The following is a 21,767-nucleotide window of genomic DNA, read 5'->3' on the forward strand; positions in this document are numbered from 1 at the left end:
GTGCCTGGGGTTATGAATATCTTAGGTATGGGTATGAGTGTCTATTCATAGCTCTGTGCCTGTTTGGATATATGACTGTAGGTGCATTTCTGCACATGTTAGACATTTAGATCAGGCAGCTTCTTATCTCTCTGATCTGTCTACTGTGCATTGATTCCAGATGTATTTTGTTCCTTGTATAGGTTTTATTGACTGACACCAATACTCAATTTGTAGAGCAAACTATAGCTATAATGAAGAATCTACTAGATAATCATACTGAAGGCAGCTCTGAACACTTGGGGCAAGCTAGCATTGAAACAATGATGTTAAATTTGGTCAGGTAAGCATTCTATTGAAATGTAGCAGAAATACATTGGTATTAGTAGTTATTAGTGAAGTAATTTGCCATCCTTTTCTTTATTGCTCCCAAATTAGGGTGTGACAATAAGGTAACCAGAAGTTATGTATGTTCTCTTATAAATAAAATAAAAATCTTGTAGCTTTTATAGTTACTTTTAGTAATTTTACGTAGAGATTAAAGCATTTAGAAAACCTCTTTTGTTTATATCTGATTTTTTTTTTGAATGTTTCTATGTCCAAATAGATATGTTCGTGTGCTTGGGAATATGGTTCATGCGATTCAAATAAAAACGAAACTGTGTCAGTTAGTCGAGGTAATGATGGCAAGGAGAGATGACCTCTCATTTTGTCAAGAGATGAAATTTAGGTGAGTTCCTAAAAGAACAATCCAGAGTCTTCTAAATCTTATTATTTTAAATGAAGTACAGGAAAATGGTAGGTACCTGGTTATTATGGGAAGCGGGGGTGGAGAGTGGGAAAGGAACATTTTACGTGTCAGTTTTTCTCCATGTCTTTTTAAATTTCCCAAAGCTTTGTGCCCATGACAGCGCTCCCTTTTTCAAAAATTACACTATCCTTGAGCTAAGAATTTGATTCTGTTTCCAAACAGATACATAGCTAACTATAACATGGAGGTTCAGTATCCAAGTCCCTTCTGTTAGATTTGTGAGAGCAGTATCTCTTTTAGAAACTTGTCATGTTTCCTGGGTTATTTGGCACATTGTGTGCACTATTTAAAAAGGTGTATGTATGACTTTTAAAAATTTGTTTGCTTTTTTTTTTCTCTCTACCATTCTATAGGAATAAGATGGTAGAGTACTTGACAGACTGGGTTATGGGAACATCAAATCAAGCAGCAGATGATGATGTAAAATGTCTTACAAGGTAAAAAAGAGAATGACCTTAAGTATCAGCAGGTTTACTCTAGGCATTAGTACTACTTCATTATAGCTGTTATACATACATTTTATGTGTAATGAAATTATTTTTCTGGATATCAAGCTCTTGCATTTGAATTACATACTTTTTTTTAACTAAAAGACTTAAAGTAAAAAAATGTGAGAGTTTTATGTTTGGAAAGTTAGTGTTGCATATTTATGAAGGATACGATTATTGGAAAATAAATTATTGGAAAATAAAATATGTAAAGCCTTAAATTGTATTTATTTTATGGTTAGATAAAAATCTTGTAGCTTTTATAGTTACTTTTATGTAATTTTACTTAGAGATTAAAACATTTAGAAAATCTCTTGTTTACATCTGATAAATGTATTATTTGTTAATAATTAGTTGTTTTGAGTCCTTTTAAAGCTAATTAAGTTTGCTCTAATGACAAGTATTTATTGCCACATATTAGAAAATAATTAATCACTGTGAACTGCATAATAACCATTTACATGTATTACTTTGGCCAGACTTGGTTTTGAAGTGCATTCTCTTGATTTTAAGGTAGTCATTTTGCCAAAATTACTTTGTAGAAAGTTATTGTCACCCTCTCCTAAACTTGAAATGTTTTTGTATTCTGGAGTCTGCATATTAACTCATATCATTTAGGTTTTCCTAATAAGGTATCTAATGAAATAGGTAGCTCCTAAAGTTTGTGTCTGTTAGGAAGAAATTTATTTGAGGGGATGGTGGGGTGGAAGAACCTGAAAAACTTATTATGGTCTCTAAATATTTTTTTCTTCAGAGATTTGGACCAGGCAAGCATGGAAGCAGTAGTTTCACTCCTGGCTGGCCTTCCGCTGCAGCCTGAGGAAGGAGATGGTGTGGAACTAATGGAAGCCAAATCACAGTTATTTCTTAAGTAAATTTCTGTTACCAAAAACACAAAGCAAAAAACAAAGTCCCACACAACCAAAGAAAGAAAGTGTGATCAAAGTGATAAATTGTTATATTTAGAACATGGACATCATTGCTTTGGTATTACGGCCATCAGCTGCTGTCTCATAAAATATAACACATGCATGAAGCAATATTCCCTGTGTCAGGAGTGGGATAGGAAAACAACTGTGTTTTGTGATTTTTAAAGAAAATTATCTGACCAGTGACTTTTTATTGGCAGTAAAACCCAGATCGCCTATTTGGACCATTAATTTTATATGCTAAGCATTAAAAGTGATGTACTTACATTGCATCTATTTGGAATATATACTGGCCTTTGTCAGGGCAAAATCATATTCAACAGAGCACACTTCATAATGAGCCACACTAGCTGATTATCCCAAGACTGGAGAGTAGCAGATACTCAAGAAACACTCATGAAATACACGTGATGATTTCAGAATGTCTGGTTAGTTTTCTGGTTGATGTGGCCTTCACAGTATAAGGGTCAGTCTTTTTATTTCTCAGGTATTTCACATTGTTTATGAACCTTTTGAATGACTGTAGTGAAGTTGAAGATGAAAATGCACAAACAGGTGGCAGGAAACGTGGCATGTCCCGGAGGCTGGCATCACTGAGGCACTGTACAGTCCTTGCAATGTCAAACTTACTCAATGCGAATGTGGACAGTGGCCTCATGCATTCCATAGGTGAGATAAAATGAGAGCATATGGAAATTTAAAACTTAGAGAATTGGCATATAAGACGAGTAAAATTATTTCAGCAAGGTCATGTTAGTAAATCTGCATCTATCTGTCTATATCAGGTTTAGGTTACCACAAAGATCTCCAGACAAGAGCTACATTTATGGAAGTTCTGACTAAAATCCTTCAACAAGGCACAGAATTTGACACACTTGCTGAAACGGTGTTGGCAGATCGGTTTGAGAGACTGGTGGAGCTGGTCACGATGATGGGTGATCAGGGAGAGCTCCCTATAGCTATGGCTCTGGCCAATGTGGTTCCTTGTTCTCAGTGGGTAAGTTCATTGAAGGTGGAAAAGAAAAGTGCCTGCCACATAGCAGATGGTTCAGAATTCATTTCTTCAGTGAATGTTTATTGAATGAATTGCTGAAACTTTAGCGCTGGAAGAGACTTCAGATATTATTTGAGTGGTTTTCAGCTGTGGGGAAGTGGTTGGAGCTTAGTCCTCACTAGTATTCTTACCTTAAGTATGAGGATCATACCGATCCACACATTTTAAAGTAAAATTCGGACTTCTGACCTGTCCTACTGAAAAACTCCATTTAAACACTGATGAAAAGAAAATTAAAACCATTGATCTGGTCTGGTGTCTTCATATACTAACTGAGATAATTAGTGTTAAATCTCATATTTAGTTGTTAGTAATGCTAGCACTAGAATTCAAGGCTTGTGCCTGTTTACTATCCCCAATTCTTGACTCTTTTTCTGTAATGCATTTTACAATTTTTAAAAAATTTAAGCACTCTTATTTGCATTTGAAATTCTGATGGTGCATGTTTTATTTATATTTTATTTATATTTATTTTTAATATATTTTTATTGATTTCAGAGAGGAAGTGAGAGGTAGATAGAAACAGCAATGATGAGAGAGAATCATTGATCGGCTGCCTCCTGCACGCCCTCTACTGGGGATCGAGCCTGCAACCTGGGCATGTGCCCTTGATTGGAATCAAACCTGGGACCCTTCATTCTGCAGGCTGACGCTCTATACACTGAGCCAAACCCTCTAGGGCTGATGTTGCATATTTTAAACACTGAAAACATAATGTGGCTATTTGAATTCTTAATAAAAATTTTCCTAAAACCATATCATTCTTAATAATATATACTAAAAATTTTGGAAGGAATTCCCTTTCCATGTTAAAAAGATGCTTAGTTTATATTGTACCAAAAATGGTTTCAGTTTAGTAAATTATAACTAATATGGTAATCTGTCATTGCCTGTAAATTTCTGCTATAAAAGCTATAGGATCTTATTCTTCATACTTAAAAGTAAAACTCAAATTCTGGCTCTATGCTACCTGGCCCTACCTCATCTCTGACATCATCATATGCCATTTTCCTTTTTTTTAAAAAATATATTTTATTGATTTTTTACAGAGAGGAAGGGAGAGGGATAGAGAGTTAGAAACATCCATGAGAGAGAAACATTGATCAGCTGCCTCCTGCACACCCCCTACTGGGGACGTGCCCGCAACCAAGTTATATGCCCTTGACCGGAATCGAACCTGGGACTCTTCAGTCCACAGGCCGATGCTCTAGCCACTGAGCCAAACTGGTCAGGGCCATTTTCCTTTTTATTCACCAAACTTAAACCACACTGGCCATGAAACATGTTTGGGTTGTTTCCACCCTGCAGCACTCTTACTGCTGCTGCTGCCTCTACTGCCTGGAATGCTTCTTCCCTGATCTCTTAAATGGCTGACTTCTTGTTCTTCAAGTTTCAGTTCAGATGTACTTTCTTAGCGAAGTCTTTTCTGACTATCCAATCAAAACCCACACCCACAGTCATTCTGTCACATTACCTTGTTATATTTTCTTGGCAGCATTTATTCACTATGTGAAATAAATGTGTTTATTTGAGAACTTACTCTAAGTCTCTAGAATGTGAGCTCCGTGAGAGCAGAGACCTTGCCCCCTGTTCACTCCAAGCCTCTTCTCAGAATGTGTGGTTAAACACTGATTTATTATCACATCATTTTTCTTGAGTATACCCCAAAGTACTTTACCATGGGCAATCATGAGGGTTATCATTTAGGTACTAGATAAGAATTAGCCATTCACCCTCACTTTGTACATAATCTTGCTAATGTTTTGGTTCTGCATGTACCAGGTCTATTTGCTGATTTCCTCCTGCAAATCTTGTAGTCTTTTCATTTTTATTGTTTCTCTGGCCCATATTCAGAAAACAGTGAGTTTCTCTGACCATATGAGAGCTCTTATGGTCACCAAAGTCTTATTCTTGCTCACTTTTTTTCTGAGAAAATCATCTGTGCATATCAAGCTAAACTCTTTGCCATCATCTTCTGTTAGGCATATAGGAATAGTCATCTATTATAGACATACTAGAGGCCCAGTGCACGAATTCATGCATGGGTACCCGCAGTCCAATGCTGTCTGCAGCTCCTACCTGTCGCTCCTGCTCATCCTGGCCCCACTGCACCTGCCATGGGCTCATGCCCAATCAGTCCCAATTGATCGGGAGAGGCTCGCATTGTTGCAGCAGTTTTCGCCAGCTGTGAGCCCTGCATCTGGCTCCCTCCCAAGGGGAGTGGCCTGCGGGATCGGGCTGAAATGGGCTCTCCAACATCCCCTGAGGGGTACCGGATTGCGAGAGAGTGCAGGCCAGGCCGAGGGACCTCACTGGTGCATGATCAGGCCAGGAAGGGACCATGGGAGGGCTCCAGGGCGTGTCCAGCCCCACCTCGCCCAGTCCTGATTGGGGCCAGGCGGGGAAGGAAGCGGGAGGTTGACCAGCTGGGGAGGGAGGGCTCCAGGGTGTGTCTGACCCATCTCACTCAGTCCTGATCGCCTGGACCCCAGCTGCAAGCTAACCTACCAATCGGAGCATCTGCCCCCTGGTGATCAGTGCATGTCATAGCGAGCAGTTGAGCAGCTTTAGCATATTATGCTTTGATTGGTTGAACAGATGACCAGTCACCGGACACCTAGCATATTAGGCTTTTGTTATATAGAATGAGCACAAATAAATGCCAGGAGGAAAATTAATCAGTCACCATTTATCTTGATTCAGTTTCCTGCATAAGAGAAAATAGGATTATCCACCCTAACACCATTTGTTTTGTTCTCAGGATGAACTAGCTCGAGTTCTGGTGACTCTATTTGATTCTCGGCATTTACTCTACCAACTGCTCTGGAACATGTTTTCTAAGGAAGTAGAATTGGCAGACTCCATGCAGACTCTTTTTCGAGGGAACAGCTTAGCTAGTAAAATAATGACCTTCTGTTTCAAGGTTTGTATCCATTCATCTGTTTTTTGTGTGAAGGTATGGCAATGATTTTGTACAGAATGTACAGAGCAAATATCCTCCGAAATGCAGGGTACTTGAATCAGGCATAATAATTTCCTACTTGTGCATTTCTTTAGGTATATGGTGCTACCTACCTACAAAAACTCCTGGATCCTTTATTACGAATTGTGATCACATCCTCTGATTGGCAGCATGTTAGCTTTGAAGTGGATCCTACCAGGTTTGTCATCTTTCATCTACAACTGCTCTTCATTTTTTTTATACCACTACAATGGTAGGGCCTGAGTAGAGGCACTGTACAATGGTAGATGCTTACCCTCACAACTTCTCCCCTTGATTCTTAAAATTAGTCTTTAGCCTGGCTGGTGTGGCTAAGTGGTTGAGCGTCGATTTATGAACCAGGAGACCATGGTTCGATTCCCTGTTAGGGTCAGGGCACATGCCCGGGTTGCAGGCTCAATCCCTAGTAGGGGGTGTGCAGGAGGTTGCCAATCAGTGATTCTCATCATTGATGTTTCTATCTCTCCCTCTCCTGTTCTGAAATTGTTAAGAATATATTTTTAAAAATTAGTCTTTAATTATGAAAGTTGCATGCAAATACATTTTTCTTAAAAAACAATTGCAGTTATCATTAAAGGTGTCTATGACTACAATCTTGGAGATTTAGCACTGTTACTTTGTTTTTCTGTCCTTTTTCAATGCATTTGCATATATATATATGTAGCTGTAGAAACTGTATATTATGTGAGTGCTCAATATAAATGGTAGCATATTGCTACATGGTTTTGCAACTTAATCTTTTTAATTGCAGGATTCTGAAGTGATGACTTTTGAGTTTCCCAAGCATTTATGTAATATGTAAATTAGCATATAAGTAAAAATTACTAATTAAAAGATCAAAAACAAGAATTCAATACTTACTTGGTAATAGCTCTAGTTTTTAAGGGGACAAAGATGAGTCCCCTTAAAGGAACTTCCTTCAAGGAGTTTACAGTTTAGTAAGAGATAAGACATATAACACGTAGTTAAGAGTGAGTTTCATAGGGGATGTGTTTTGAGAGTTCAGATTATGCCAGTTGGGGAGCCCGAGTAAAGCTTTGTGGATGTGATAGCCATTGGGTGAAATTTAAACCCAATAAATAGGCAGAATTATTATTACTGGGTTATTGATGAAAAAAAATTGAGGCCCAGGGAAGTTAAATGTCTTGACCAAGGCCATAGAGATCATTGTGGTAGAGTTGAAATGTGTAACATATTTTATAAGTAGCATTTCACGTAAAATAAACAGATCGGTCTTTCCTGGGTAAACCTGACACAAAAGTAAGTCTGTTTTCTGAATTTCTACTTTTAATCACAACACCAAGACTTTAGAGATCATATTGAATTGGCAACCCTGATTGAATGGGGGCAGTAATGGAGTATACCAGGCATGTGGAGACATCAGAGGTCACCAGAATGACGTGATTGGGACAGTGATGGTGCCATTGACAGCATGGGGAGCAGCACAGGGTAAGACAGAGTAGGAGAAAAGATCAGTTAATTTTGGGCAAACTGAATTTTAGATACTGGTGGGAGAGACACCTAGCAGTTAGAAATACCAGGCTGGATATGAAAGGCAGTTCAAAATAGGGGAAACATGAATGACTACAAAATACATGAAAGCATGTCTAACTTGACCAGAAGTCATGGAAATAAAAGTTAAAAACGTGAGATGCACTTTCCTACCTACTAGATTGGCAAAAAAAAAGAAATAAAAACCACATACTGAATTTGTAAGAATATAATAAGAATTTTAATACACAATTTGCAAAATTTCTTTTTTTATAGTTGGCTTGTTCAAGAAGCCAACAAAGTCCAAACATTGTATTTGGCTAATTTGGCTGAATATCTCAAGTAGTCTCTTTTAAGGAGTGTTTTTGTTTGTTTTTAATTTATTTGACTTTTTTTTTTGTAGGTTAGAACAGTCAGAGAGCCTTGAGGATAACCAGCGAAACCTCCTCCACATGACTGAAAAGTTCTTCGATGCCATCATCAGCTCCTCCTCAGAATTTCCCCCTCAGCTTCGAAGTGTGTGCCACTGTTTATACCAGGTATGCTTAAGGTTAGAGATTACCATTATTGATCAAAGCTAAATTAAAAAGAATGCTTTAAAAAAATGCTTTACCAAAGAGGAATTTAGCTTTTGATAGTGGGTGATTAATAATACTGAGTCAATTTAGAAGGATAAAGCATTAAAAATTGTTGAAATCGGCTTTGAAAATAACAAATATTAGGAGACAGTTTGAAGTATTTTAAGGAGGTTCTTTAAAATAATAATTTTTTCTTGTATTGAGAGCAAGTTCAAGATGCACCAAATAATGAGATATATTATGCAATTTTGTATGCTATCTTTTGCCTATATTACTCATAGGTTCTTTAACATATGAAATAGGTTTACTACCTGCTTTTTACATTGTGAAGCTTGATCTATAATTTTGATTTCTTCATTAAGACATAATATTTGCCTGGCTGGCATGGCTCAATGGTTGAACTGTGAACTAGGAGGTCACAGTTCGATTCCCAGTCAGGGCATATGCCTGGGTTGCAGGCTTGAATCCCCAGTGTGGGGCGTGTAGGAGGCAGCCGATCAATGATTATCTCTCAACATTGATGTATCTATCTCTCCCTCTCTCTTCCTCTCTGAAATCAATAATAAAAATATATATTTTTTAAAAAGATAAAATGGCCGAAGCCGGTTTGGCTCAGTGGATAGCGCGTCGGCCTGCGGACTGAAGGGTCCCAGGTTCGATTCCGGTCAAGGGCATGTACCTGGGTTGCGGGCACATCCTCAGTAGGAGATGTGCAGGAGGCAGCTGATCGATGTTTCTCTCTCATCGATGTTTCTAACTCTCTATCTCTCTCCCTTCTTCTCTGTAAAAAATCAATAAAATATATTTTAAAAAATAAAAAATAAAAAAGATAAAATGTTTTTGTGTCAGATTTTCCCAGGAAAGACTGATCTGTTTATTTTATGTGAAATGCTACTTAGAAAATATGTTGCACCATCATTTAGATCCAGTTACTAGATTTTTTAACACTGGCACTATAAATAATTGCCTCTGAGTTCAGATGTCCACAGTCATTCCTACATGTTGAGGAAATTAAGTCTTTATTCTTTTATGGTTTCCACTGTGTTTTTGAATTGCATATGCATTCATTCCAAAGGAAATTAATGCAAATCCACTTAGCCTGTTTAAACTGTGATTCTGGAAGAAACATTAATAGGTCTAGAGTTAGGGACTCCTGGAGAAAGAATTTATGCTTCTACCAAAACCCATGCCTTTCTCTTTTAATCCTCAACCAAGGATATGTTTTTATTGATTTTAGAGAGAGAGGAAGGGTTAGAGAGTATGAAACATTGATTTGAGAGAGAAACATTGATTGGTTGCCTCCCTCACTCGCCCTGTCTGGGGGTCAAACCCGCAACCTAGGTATGTTCCCTGACCGGAATCAAACCTGCAACCTTTTGGTGTACAGACGACACTCCAACCCAGCAGTCACCAACCTTTCGGGCCTCACGGACCACCAGTGATCCGTAGACCACCAGTTGGCAATCACTGCTCCAACCAACTGAGCCATCCGGCCAGGGCCAAATCCCATGCCTTGTGTCTTCTTTCTTTTAAGAGTCATTCTCATCCATTTGTTTTTTAGAATAGAGCTTTAGTTGTTTAGAGACATTAGTAAGATCACCGAAATTATCATTTTCAGGCTTTATTTATGTAAGATAAAAATAGTTTAAGCCAAAAATAGTAAAAAGAGTCAAAGAAGGTCATGATGTAATGAAAAACGGGTCAATACATCAAGAAGATATAGGAATTGTATATTTATGTGCCTAACATTGGAGCACCTAAATATATAAAGCAAGAAATAACAGAGCTAAATAGAGAAATAAACAGTAGAACAATAATAGTTGCGTAATTTATCCCACTCTCAACAATGGATAAATCATCTATAGAATCAATAAGGAAATAGCAGACCTAACAGGTACATATAGAACATTCTGTCCAACAACGCCACAATACACATTCTTCTCAAAGACACATAGAATATTTTCTAGGATAGATTATATGTTAGGCCACTAAACAAGTTTTAGCAAATTCAAGATCGAAATCATAATGAGCAAGTATTTCTTTTGACCACAATGACGTGAAACTAGAAATAAATAATAAGAGGAAAACTGGAAAATTTATGAACACGTAGAAGTTAACATTCTCCTGCCCTAACCGGTTTAGCTCAGTGGATAGAGCCTCGGCCTTCGGACTGAAGGGTCCCAGGTTCGATTCCAGTCAAGGGCATGTACCTTGGTTACAGGCACATCCCCAGTAGGGGGCGTGCAGGAGGTGGCTGATCGATGTTTCTCTCTCATCGATGTTTCTAACTCTCTATCCCTCTCCCTTCCTCTCTGTAAAAAATCAATAAAATATTTTTTTTTTTTTAAAAAAAGACGTTAACATTCTCCTGAACAGTCAGTAGATCAAAGAAGAAATTAAAGGGGAAATAAAAAAATTTCTTGAGATAAATGACAATAGAAACACAACATAAGAAAACTTGTGGGATGCAGCAAAAGCAGTTCTAAGAGAGAAATGCATAGCAATAAATACCTTCATTAAAAAGCAAGAAAGATCCCAAATAAACAACCTAACTCTATACCTTTAGGAACTAGAAATAGGGCTTTTGGGAGATGCTTAGGTCATTAGGATGGAACCCTCATGAATGAGATTAGTGCTTTTATAAAAAAGACCCCAGAAATCTCCCTTGCCCCTTCTATCATATGAGGACACAGCGGGAAGATGGCTGTCTATGAACCAGGGTTCTCATCAGATATTGAATCTGCATGTGCCTTCATCTTAGACTTTCTAGCCTATAGAACTGTGAGAAATATTTGCTGTTTAAGCTTAAAAAAAAAAAAAGACTGAATCAGGGCGAAATAGAAAATCTGAATAAAACAATTACTAGGGAGGAGATTGAATCAGTAATCAAAAATCTCTCATAAAGAAATGCCCAGGACCAGATGGCTTCACTGGTGAATTTTACCCAACAATTAAAGAATTAACACCAATCCTTCTCAAACTCTTTCCAAAAATTTAAGAGGAGGCAACACTCCCAAACTTATTTTACAAAGCCAGCATTATCCTGGAGAATAAAACAAAAACAAAAAACAAGAACAGCCCTAGCGGTTTGCCTCAGTGGAGAGAGCATTGGCCTGTGGACCAAAGGGTCCTAGGTTCAATTCTGGTCAAGGGCACATAGCTGGGTTTCAGGCTCGATCCAGTGTGCAGGAGGCAGCCAGTCAATGATTCCCTCTCATTGTTGATGTTTCTATCTCTCCCTCTTCCTTTCTCTCTGAAATCAATAAAAATATATTTAAAAAACAAGCAAACAAATAAGAACACCCAGAAACTGAATATATATGCAAACATCTACACTAATAAAAGAGAAACATGCAAATTGGTGTCACTCTGCTACACCCACCAGCCAATGAGGATGGGTATGCAAATTAACCCAACAAAGATGTCGGTTAATTTGCATATGCAGGCGCGGAGCAAAGACTTAAGGCTCCGCCTGAGCGAAGACTGAAGACGACTGAAGAGGCTTGCCTTCTCTGCTGCGGCCAGAGCAGAGAAGCCTCAAGGCTTGGCTTCTCCGCTGGGGCCGGAGCAAAGGCCTTGGTCCCAGGTGCCAGAGGAAAACCGATGCCGGCAGCCAGGGGAAGGAAGGCCTATTGCACAAATCATTTTGTGCAACGGGCCTCTAGTTCTCCATAAAATTCTAGCAAACAGAATTCAGCAGCACATTAAAAGGAAGTTGTGTGTGTTCCTGAGATGCTAGGATGGTTCCACATATGTAAATCAGTGTGATACATCACATTTTAAAAAATATTTTTTTATTAATTTCAGAGAGGAAGGGAGAGAGAGAGAGAGTTAGAAACATCAATGATGAGAGAGAATCATTGATTGGCTGCCTCCTGCATGCCCCCTGTTGGGGATCAAGCCCTAAACCGGGCATGTACCCTAGATTAGAATCGAACCTGGGACCCTTCAGTCTGCAGACCAATGCTCTATCCACTGAGTCAAAACCGCTAGGGCGATACATCACATTTTTAAGAAGAGAATCATATGGTCATCTCATTAGCTGCAGAAACAGCATTTGACAAAATTTAACCATTATTCATTGATAAAACCTCTTAAAAATTAGGCATAGAGGAACATATCTCAACATAATAAAGGTCATATAGGACAAGCTCATAGCCAATATCATATTTAAATCTGAAAGGTTGAAAGCAAGGGTGCCCACTCACCACTCCTGTTCAGCATAGTACTAGAAGTTCTAGCTAGAGCAATTGAATAAGAAAAAGAAATAAGCCCTGGCTGGTGTGGGTCAATGGTTGGAGCACTGCACTGTGCACCAGGCACATACCTGGTTTGTGGGTTCGCTCTCCCCTCCACCGTGTCCATTGGGGCATGTGCAGGAGGCAACCAATCAATGTCTCTCTCTCTCTCACATTGATACCTCTCTGTCTGTCTCTCTCTCTCTCTCTCTCTCTCTCTTTCTCTCTTTCTCCTTACCCTCCCTTCCACTCTCTCTGAAAAGCAATGGAAAAAATATCCTCAAGTGAGGATTAACAAAACAAAACAAACAAAAAAAGAAATAAAAATAAAAGGTATCAGAATGGAAAAGGAAGGCATAAAATTATCTCTATTTGCAGATGACATGATTTTATATATAGAAAATCCTAAAGGCAGCAACAAAATTGTTAGATCTAGTCAATGAGTTGAATAGAATTGCCTGATACAAAGTTAATATACAAAAATCAGTAGTATTTCTGTGTATTAAAAATGAATTTTCTGGAAAAAAATCAATTTTATTTATAATAGCATCACAAACAATAAAATACTTAGAAAGAAATTTAATGAAGGAAATGAAAGATCTTCATACTGAAAACTCTAAGACATTGATGAAAGAAATCAAAGAAGACACAAATAAATGGCAAATATCCAAGTGTTCATGGATTGGAAGAATTAATGTGGTTAAAACATCAGTACTATCAAAGGCCACCTATAGATTCACTGCAATCCCTTTCAAGATTCCAAGGGCATTTTTTACAGAAGTAGAAAAAACACTCCTGAAATGTATGTGGAACCACAGAATACCACCCCGAATAGCCAAAGAAATCTTGAGAAATAAGAACAAAGTAGGAGGCATCACACTTCCTGATTTTAATAAGCCTAAGATTATCTAGTCAACTAATATTTGACAGGGGAGCTAAGAATACTCAACGGAGAAAAGGCAGTCTTAAATAAATGGTGCTGGGGTAATTGGATATTTTATATGTAAGAGAATGAAACTAGGCCCATAGTTTACACTTCTCACAAAAATTAACTCAAAATGGATTAAAGACTTAAAGGTATGGCATGAAACTCTTAGGAGAAAACATAGGAATAAAGGTTTTTAACATAGGTCTTGGTAATGATTTTTTGGATATGAAATCTAAAACACAAGCAACAACAGAAAAACTAAACAAGTGCAATTGTACTGTACTAAGAAGCTTCTACACAGCAAAAGAAGCCATCAACAAAGTGAAAAGACAACTTAGAGAATGGGAAAAAATATTTGCAAATTATATATCTGATGAAGGGTTTATATTAAAAATATATAAAGATCTCATACAACTCAATAACAAAACAAATAACCTAATTAAAAAATGGGCAAAAGACCTGAATAGACATTTCTCCAAGAGGTATATGAAAGGCCAACAGGTACTTGAAAAGATGCTCAACATAACTAGTCATTAGGGAAATGCAAAGGAAAACCACAGTGAGATATCACCTCACACCTGTTAGAATGGTCATCATCACCCTTGCCGGTTTGGCTCAGTGGATAGAGTGTTGGACTGAAGGGTCCCGGGTTCGATTCTGGTTTGAAGGGCACATGCCCAGTTGCAGGCTTGATCCCCAGCAGGGGGTGTGCAGGAGGCAGCCGAGCAATGATTCTCTCTCATCATTGATGTCTCTATCTATCTTTCCCTTTCCCCTCCTCTCTGAAATTAATAAAAATATATTTATTTTAAAAAAAGAATGGTCATTATCAAAAAGTTGAGATTAACAAGCACTGCTGTGGATATGCAAACAAAGAAATCCTTTTGCCCTGTTGCTGGGGTTATAAATTGGTGCAGCTACTATGGAAAACAGTATTGGAGGATCCTAAAAAAAGTGGAAATATAACTGCCATATGATCCAGCAGTTCCACTTTTGGGAATCTGTATAAAGGAAACAAAAACATTAAATTGAAAAGATATCTGCACTCCCATGTTTATAGCAGCATTATTTGCAATAGCCAAGAAACGGAAACAACCTAATGTTCATCAGTGGATGAATGGATGAAGAAGTTGTTTTATTTTATTTATATATATAAATTATGTATATGTATATACATACACACACACACACACACATATATATATATATATACCTCCTATCTAATAATAGACAAACATGGTAATTGACCGTACCTTCGCTATGCCTCCCATCGGCTAATCAGCGCGATATCCAAATTAACCGCCAACAAAGATGGCGGCTAATTTGCATACTGCAGGCAGGGCGGGACAGTGCCATCCTGCCTGCCCTGCTGCCATCCAGGCCTGCTATCTGCGACCTGGGGTGGTGGGCGTCCGTGTGCGACCCGACCCGGGGTGGCTGGGCAGGGCAGCAGCGATCAGCCGGCCCGCCCGGGCGTCGCGTCCTGTGTGCGACCTGACCCGGGGCTTCGCCCCAACCCCTGGATCAGCCCTGCTGTGTGTGCGACCCAGGGAGGCGGGGCAGGCACCGAGGGATCAGGCCTGCCATCTGCCACCCGGGAGCGGGCCTAAGCCAGCAGGTTGTTATCTCCCGAGGGGTCCCAGACTGTGGGAGGGCACAAGTGGGGCTGAGGGACACCCTCCCTCCCCCGCCAGTGCACAAAGTTTTGTGCACCGGGCCTCTAGTGTGTGTGTGTGTGTGTGTGTGTGTGTGTGTGTATAAATAAATAAATAAAATGGAATATTATCAGCAATAAAAAATGAGGCCCTAACTGGTTTGGCTCAGTGGATAGAGCATCGGCCTTCAGACTGAAGGGTCCCAAGTTCGATTCTGGTCAAGGGCATGTACCTTGGTTACAGGCACATCCCCAGTGGGGAGTGTGCAAGAGGCAGCTGATCGATGTTTTTCTTTCATCAATGTTACTAACTCTCTAGCCCTCTCCCTTCCTCTCTGTAAAAATCAATAAAATATATTTTAAAAAACAACAATAAAAAATGAGGAAATCCTACCATTTGTGATAACATGGATGGCCCTTGAAGGCATTATACTAAGTGAAATAAGTCAGAAAACACAGATACTGTATGATCTCACTTATTTGTTGAATCTAAAAAATACTGATAAAGAGATCAGACTTGTCAGGGGGAATTGGAATAAGGTGGTCAAAAGGTACAAATGTTTAATTATAAGATAAATAAGTACTAGGAATATAAGGCACAACATGATGACTGAGACAATACTGCTGTATGATATATAGGAGAGTTTTAAGGAGAGTAAATCCTAAGAGTTCTCATCCCAAGGAGAAATTTTTTTCCTTCTTTATATTGTATCTGTATGAGAAGATGAATGTTAGTTGAACCTAAATCAAACCATTATGCTGTATGCCTTAAACTTATACAGTGATGTATGTCAGTTGTTTCTCAATAATACTGGGGAGGGGCATGTAATATGTTTGTGGCAGGTTTTCCCAGGATAAAGCAATTTGTTTATTTTATGTAGAATGCTACTTATAAAATACTAGAGGCCCAATGCATGAAATTTGTACAGTAATAGGCCTCCCTTCCTCTGGCTGCCAGCACTGGCTTCCCTCTGGCCCCTGGGACCCAGGCTTCCCCCCAGCCACTGGCAGGCACCCGGGACCTGGGCTTCCCTTGCAGCCCCGGCTTTGTTTGGAAGGTCGTCCGGAAGGACATCCGGTCTAACTAGCATATTACACTTTTATTATTACAGATATTGCATCATTCAGATCACATTATTTGTCTATCTCACACTAGTACTGCAAGTAATGATTCTCATGTCCATAGTCATCCCTACTTGAGGAAATGGGTATTTCTTCTTTTATGGTTTCCACTGTGTTTTTCAATTGCATATACAGTTTCAGGAATTATTCACTCCAAGGGAGATTAATACAAATCCACTTATCCTGTTTAAACTGTGATTCTGGAAGAAACATTAGTGGGTTTGGAGTTTGGGACAGGGGGTGGATATAGGGGAAAGAAATTATACATTTACTAACACCAATGCCTTTGTGTTTCTATCTTTGCAGTTATCCCAGCCATTTGTTTTTGTTGTTGTTGTTTTTTAAGCACAGGCTTCGTTGCTTAGAGACATTAGCAAGATCAGTGGAATTACCATTTTAAAAAGCTGTTTCAGGCCACTCTGTGTGAAAATTGTCCTCATTCCCATTTGTATTGATGTATCTGTGATATCTATAAAAAATTTTCATCATATACATAGATTAGAGTCCCAGTGCATGAAATTTGGGCATGGGTAGGGTCCCTAGCGTCTGCTAGCTGGGGTCTCCCTTCCCCAGGCCATCAGCCAGGGGGGAGAGGACACAGGCGGTTGGCCAACCGGCCCCACCCCCTGGTCAAACTCCCAGTTGAGCTCCCAGTCAAGGGGACAATTTGCATATTAGACTTTTATTATATAGGTCTAGAGGCCTAGTGCACAAAATTTATGCTTTCATGCATGGAGGCGGGAGGGAGGTTGTCCCTCAGCTCGGCCTGCACCCTCTCGCAATCCCGGACCCCTTGGGTAGGGTCCCTAGGCCTGGCCAGTGATCAGGGCCTATCGGAGCTTTCCTTCCCCTGGCTGGCCCCGCCCCCAACACTGCTTGCCATCTGTGCGGCGCTGCCTCTCTCCGTCACCAGTCGCCTCCCTCTGTGGGCAGCAGGCGTGGGGTGCGATTGTTTGACTGGCCTGGGCCCTCCCTCTGTGGGGTGATCGCTGGCCGGCCCTGCACACCCGCCACAGCGTCGCTGGCTGGTGGTCTGGGCCTCCCTCTGTGGCTGCCAGCCAGCTGGCCTGGGCCTCCATTTGTGGCGTGATCAATCACGGGGCTCCTCGATCGATCACCCAGCAGAGGGAGGCCCCACCCACCTGGCCAAGGCTCCGTGATCGTGCAGCTCCCGCCCCCATCGATTGCCTGCATGCCAGTGCGTGTCATAGTGTGGTCGTCTGGAAGATCATTCAGACGGTCGTTCTGCTATTCGGTCGTTCTGTCGATTTTCATATTACACTTTTATTATTATAGATGTTAAAGCATACTTAGCATTAAAACTCTCAACTTATCATGACTTTTTCTGCCTTTTCAAAATAGCTCAAGGAAGCTTAGGAGAATCCCACATAATTTTTTCAGATAGTTAAATCTCAGAATAGAGTGTGGTATAGTTATGACAAGAATACAGCTTAATACAGTGAATAATAGCCTCTCTTGGGCATTATTCAGATTTAGCTTTAAATCTAATTCAGTAATTCTGTTTGAAAAACAGATAAGACATAGGGCACACATATAAAAAATAGTCCGGGTCAACTTCTTGTTGGCCTAGTACAGTGATGGCGAACCTATGACACACGTGTCAGAGGTGACACGCGAACTCATTTTTTTGGTTGATTTTTCTTTGTTAAATGGCATTTAAATATATAAATAAATATCAAAAATACATCTTTGTTTTACTATGGTTGCAAATATCAAAAAATTTCTATATGTGACACGGCACCAGAGTTAAGTTAGGATTTTTCAAAATGCTGACACGCCAAGCTCAAAAGGTTCGCCATCACTGGCCTAGTAGTAACTCTTTTCAGAGAGCAAATGAATTTCTAAAGTTGCAGTGACTTTGACTTTTGCTAGTTAAGAGTATTGACTACCTATTTGATTACATATTCTAGTAGATTTCAGTGTACATTCTTCATGTAGTCGTTATCCTAAAAGAAAACATGCTTTTTATATCATCAGCAAACTTGGAGTCCAATTTAAGACCATGCTTCTGATAAGGTGACAGGAACAGGGCTTAGCACTTAGTGAGTCCTTAGGAAATATTTAATGGAGGAATAAATTCCCTGATTCGTCCCACCCAAGTAAGCAAAATTCTAGGTAGCTTTCATAGTTAGCAAGGAAGGATAATAGTGAAAATAATTCAGAAAATAGAGGCAGGTGATAATTGGTGGCTTATTAAACACTATGTGTTGTGTTTTTTAAAGCAGTCCATAATAAAATACCCTGTGCTATAATAGACCTGAATTACCATATTTAAATTGCACATAAAATTATTCTCTTTAAGAATACTATTTAAATGTTGTGTCAGTGAATTTTTTGAAGTATTGGGTACACTTGTTGGAATATTGAGTGCTATGGAGCAAAGGTATACTATGTTATTTATAAATAAGTTGCTTTTTAAAAGTGACTGGTAACAGACAATTTACATTTACTAGTTAAAAATAAAGATAGGAATAAAAGCTTTGATCTTAAGATATTCTTCCATTGAATCTCCTTCCAACTGTAGTTTTCCCCTTAGTTTGCTCTTTTACTTTTATTCATCTTCCCTCTTTTGGCTTTTTCCTGCCCTTTTGACTTTGGCAGTAACATAATGGTATCTTTGTACTTTTATGGTCTGTTGGGAGGAATAGTAGTCGATTGTTTTTTGTTGTTGTTTTTTCCCCTATAATAAACATGGTTCCTGCTTTGGGACCGACTGGGGAAATTTTGAAAGCTAAGTGAGAATTATTGCTACCTAATAAACTTCTCTGAGCTTTCGCTCTTTTTAATTGAGTTCATATTTTTGACCGTTAAGCCTTTTCCAAGTCATGCTTTAACCAGATCTCTTATATGCTTTCTTGCTTAGTAGACTGAGTTAAGGTTACATGAGAAGAGCCAGATAACTGTGAACAGTGTAGATTTATAATTAAAGCATTTTCTTGTGTATTTACACTTTTCTTCCTGATAGTTTTGGAATAATGAGAAAATAATTTCCAGAATAGATATTCTTAAATTATGGTGAGAACATTCTGAGAAAGAGCTAAATACTATGATTCTAAATATTATCTTTTCTCAGTAAATCTGCTTCTCCAAACAGAAGTAGTTTACACAGATTTTTAACGCAATAAATGATAGTTACATACCATAATTTTAAAAAGTATATAAAACTGCATTTTTTATGATATATTTAGTTACTATTGGCTTTGTAGGTAGTCTAAGGTTTGTATGTACCAAAGCTCCATAAGAAAAGGACGGTGTCTTCCTATTTTACTGCTGCCTCCCAATGCCTAGAATGGTATCTAGCATGTAGATGCACAACTACTATTTGGGTGGATGTATGTACAGATGGATGAGCAAATGTCAAAGTAACTTTAAGCCTCAGTTATTATGGGTTATGGTATTGAATGCACATAATTTTTAGAATAAAATGCCATGTATGGTGGATTACATAATTCTAATTTGGTTTTTAAAATATTTTTAAAGTAATTGTTGTGCCTGGTCTAGTCCCATCAGGAGTATTTTAATTTAAAAATAACTCTTTGACCTAGTACAGTGGTCGGCAAACTCATTAGTCAACAGAGCCAAATATCAACAGTACAACGATTGAAATTTCTTTTGAGAGCCAAATTTTAAACTTAAACTATATAGGTAGGTACATTGCTATTAACTTAATTAGGGTACTCCTAAGGCTTAGGAAGAGCCACACTCAAGGGGCCAAAGAGCCGCATGTGGCTTGGGAGCCGCAGTTTGCCAACCACGGACCTAGTAGAAGCTTTGAGAGATTAAACCAATATGTCTCTGTGGGTTTTGATGGTTTTTTTCTTTTGGGTTTATTTTTTAAGGCCTTCTGATAAATGGTCAAATATGTAAAAAGTTTTAAGTAGCCTTACAATTTTATTCTATAATTTTCTCTGCAGTTTCTTCACTTTAATATTAATTAATGCTTATTTCTAGTTGAGCTGATAACATTCTTCTCCCAGATGTTGCAGAGCTTTTAACCTTTTCTGGTTAGAACTATTTTAGGAAGTAGCCTAGAAACAGAAAAATATGAAATTTTAAGAGTAATATTTCTTAGAGAGATTTTTTAATTCAGAATCTCTAAAGTGAATCTTTCTATTATATTTAGTCATTCAATGTTTATTTTTAATCAGTAGACTTTAAATTAAATGTCAGCTATTGAAAAAAGAACTTTAAGTCAATTGAAGGATACACAGAGAAGTATTTTATATCAAGAAAAAAAATCATGTAGACATGTTTTAATTGTGTGATCTATTTGTAATCAACATTTCCTATAAAATTTATCAAAAGCTAGGAATTAACTGAAATGTAAATATAAATATCCTCAAATCCACTTGGGGAGAGCTTTTCTGTGATTTATAGCCAGAAATAGTAGATATGATTATCTCAACATTTCTTGCTCTTTATTTAGTGCTTTGGCTTAAAAATGTATTAAAAATTTCAATCCAGAAATAAAATTCATCCCTCTAAATTCAGTTGATTTATAATTTTTTGTTGATTCCATTTGTGTTACATTGATCGTGTAATTTATGTACAAGCCAACATTGTTTTTGTTGCTGTATGTAGTTGGTGCTGTGACTTGTTTGTGCTCATCTCTGTTCTGTAGGCAACTTGCCACTCCCTACTGAATAAAGCTACAGTAAAAGAAAAAAAGGAAAACAAAAAATCAGTAAGTTTGGAGAACTTTTTATTAGCTGTTTCTTTCAAAGCAAAACCAAAATCTTTTGCTGTTTGTTAAGAACATCTTCACTTCAGCCTATTTGACCTCCACTGTAAAATCATTCTACTAATTCTGGCACAAAATAGCTTTCATTTCAATTAACCCTGGAATTAAGTTACATTGAAACATTCTCTGTGTTCCTTTGGTTTGATTTATCCCAAAGGCATTTTGGGGGCATTTGTTACATTGGCTATCTCTGGTTTAATTTTATTATTGTTATTTTTAAAAATTGTAAATGAATGCAAAAGAAACTTAATTTCAAGGCCTTAGGAAATGCTGACTCTCTTCATTCTTGCTTCTTATTTGAAGTGATGTGAGTGGTTTCTTTTTCTAGAAATGAAAGTTTTTTTTTAATTGATAGAAGTATATGGAGGGGAAGTATCACTTTCTAAATTTATCTAAAAGTTGCTAAATTTTAGTTTTTACTTTTGATATTTTTATCTAGACCATCCCAGCCAGAATTTAGATATTTGTGCTTAGATTATAAAAATCTTAAAAACCACTTTTACCTTAGAGAAAATCACTATTAAACTATTGGAATTGAGAACATACTACTTTTGAAATTAAGGAAAACTCATTGAGTCTATATTTGTAGAGAAATACCTCATTTTACAAACATGATATGAATATACTTCCTGCTACTATGAATTTGCCTAATTTAAAGGAAGAAAATTAGGGTAATCAAGATTATTTTTTTCCCACGAGTGAAATTTGTCCAAAATACAACATGCGTTCATT

The 21,767-nt window shown here is 38.1% G+C and overlaps 1 protein-coding gene across 7 annotated transcripts in view; it reads left to right on the top strand.

The window, feature by feature from the left end:
- NF1 (neurofibromin 1) overlaps positions 1-21,767 on the top strand; it is a 330,198-nt gene that overhangs the window by 204,807 nt on the left and 103,624 nt on the right. For 6 of the 7 annotated variants that reach the window (XM_070395208.1, XM_070395205.1, XM_070395211.1 and 3 more), the window contains 10 exons: positions 183-322; positions 587-709; positions 1,144-1,227; positions 2,033-2,149; positions 2,695-2,876; positions 2,993-3,204; positions 6,023-6,184; positions 6,319-6,422; positions 8,157-8,292; positions 20,916-20,978. In XM_070395208.1, coding sequence (XP_070251309.1) covers positions 183-322; positions 587-709; positions 1,144-1,227; positions 2,033-2,149; positions 2,695-2,876; positions 2,993-3,204; positions 6,023-6,184; positions 6,319-6,422; positions 8,157-8,292; positions 20,916-20,978 — 1,323 coding nt within the window. The remainder of the gene's footprint in view (positions 1-182; positions 323-586; positions 710-1,143; positions 1,228-2,032; positions 2,150-2,694; positions 2,877-2,992; positions 3,205-6,022; positions 6,185-6,318; positions 6,423-8,156; positions 8,293-20,915; positions 20,979-21,767) is intronic. The other variant, XM_070395209.1, reaches the window with a different exon arrangement.

The sequence above is a fragment of the Myotis yumanensis genome, unplaced genomic scaffold, assembly GCF_028538775.1.
Source record: "Myotis yumanensis isolate MYYU_CA2020_CCGP unplaced genomic scaffold, mMyoYum1.0.hap1 SCAF_16, whole genome shotgun sequence".
In the NCBI taxonomy this organism is placed as follows: Eukaryota; Metazoa; Chordata; class Mammalia; order Chiroptera; family Vespertilionidae; genus Myotis; species Myotis yumanensis.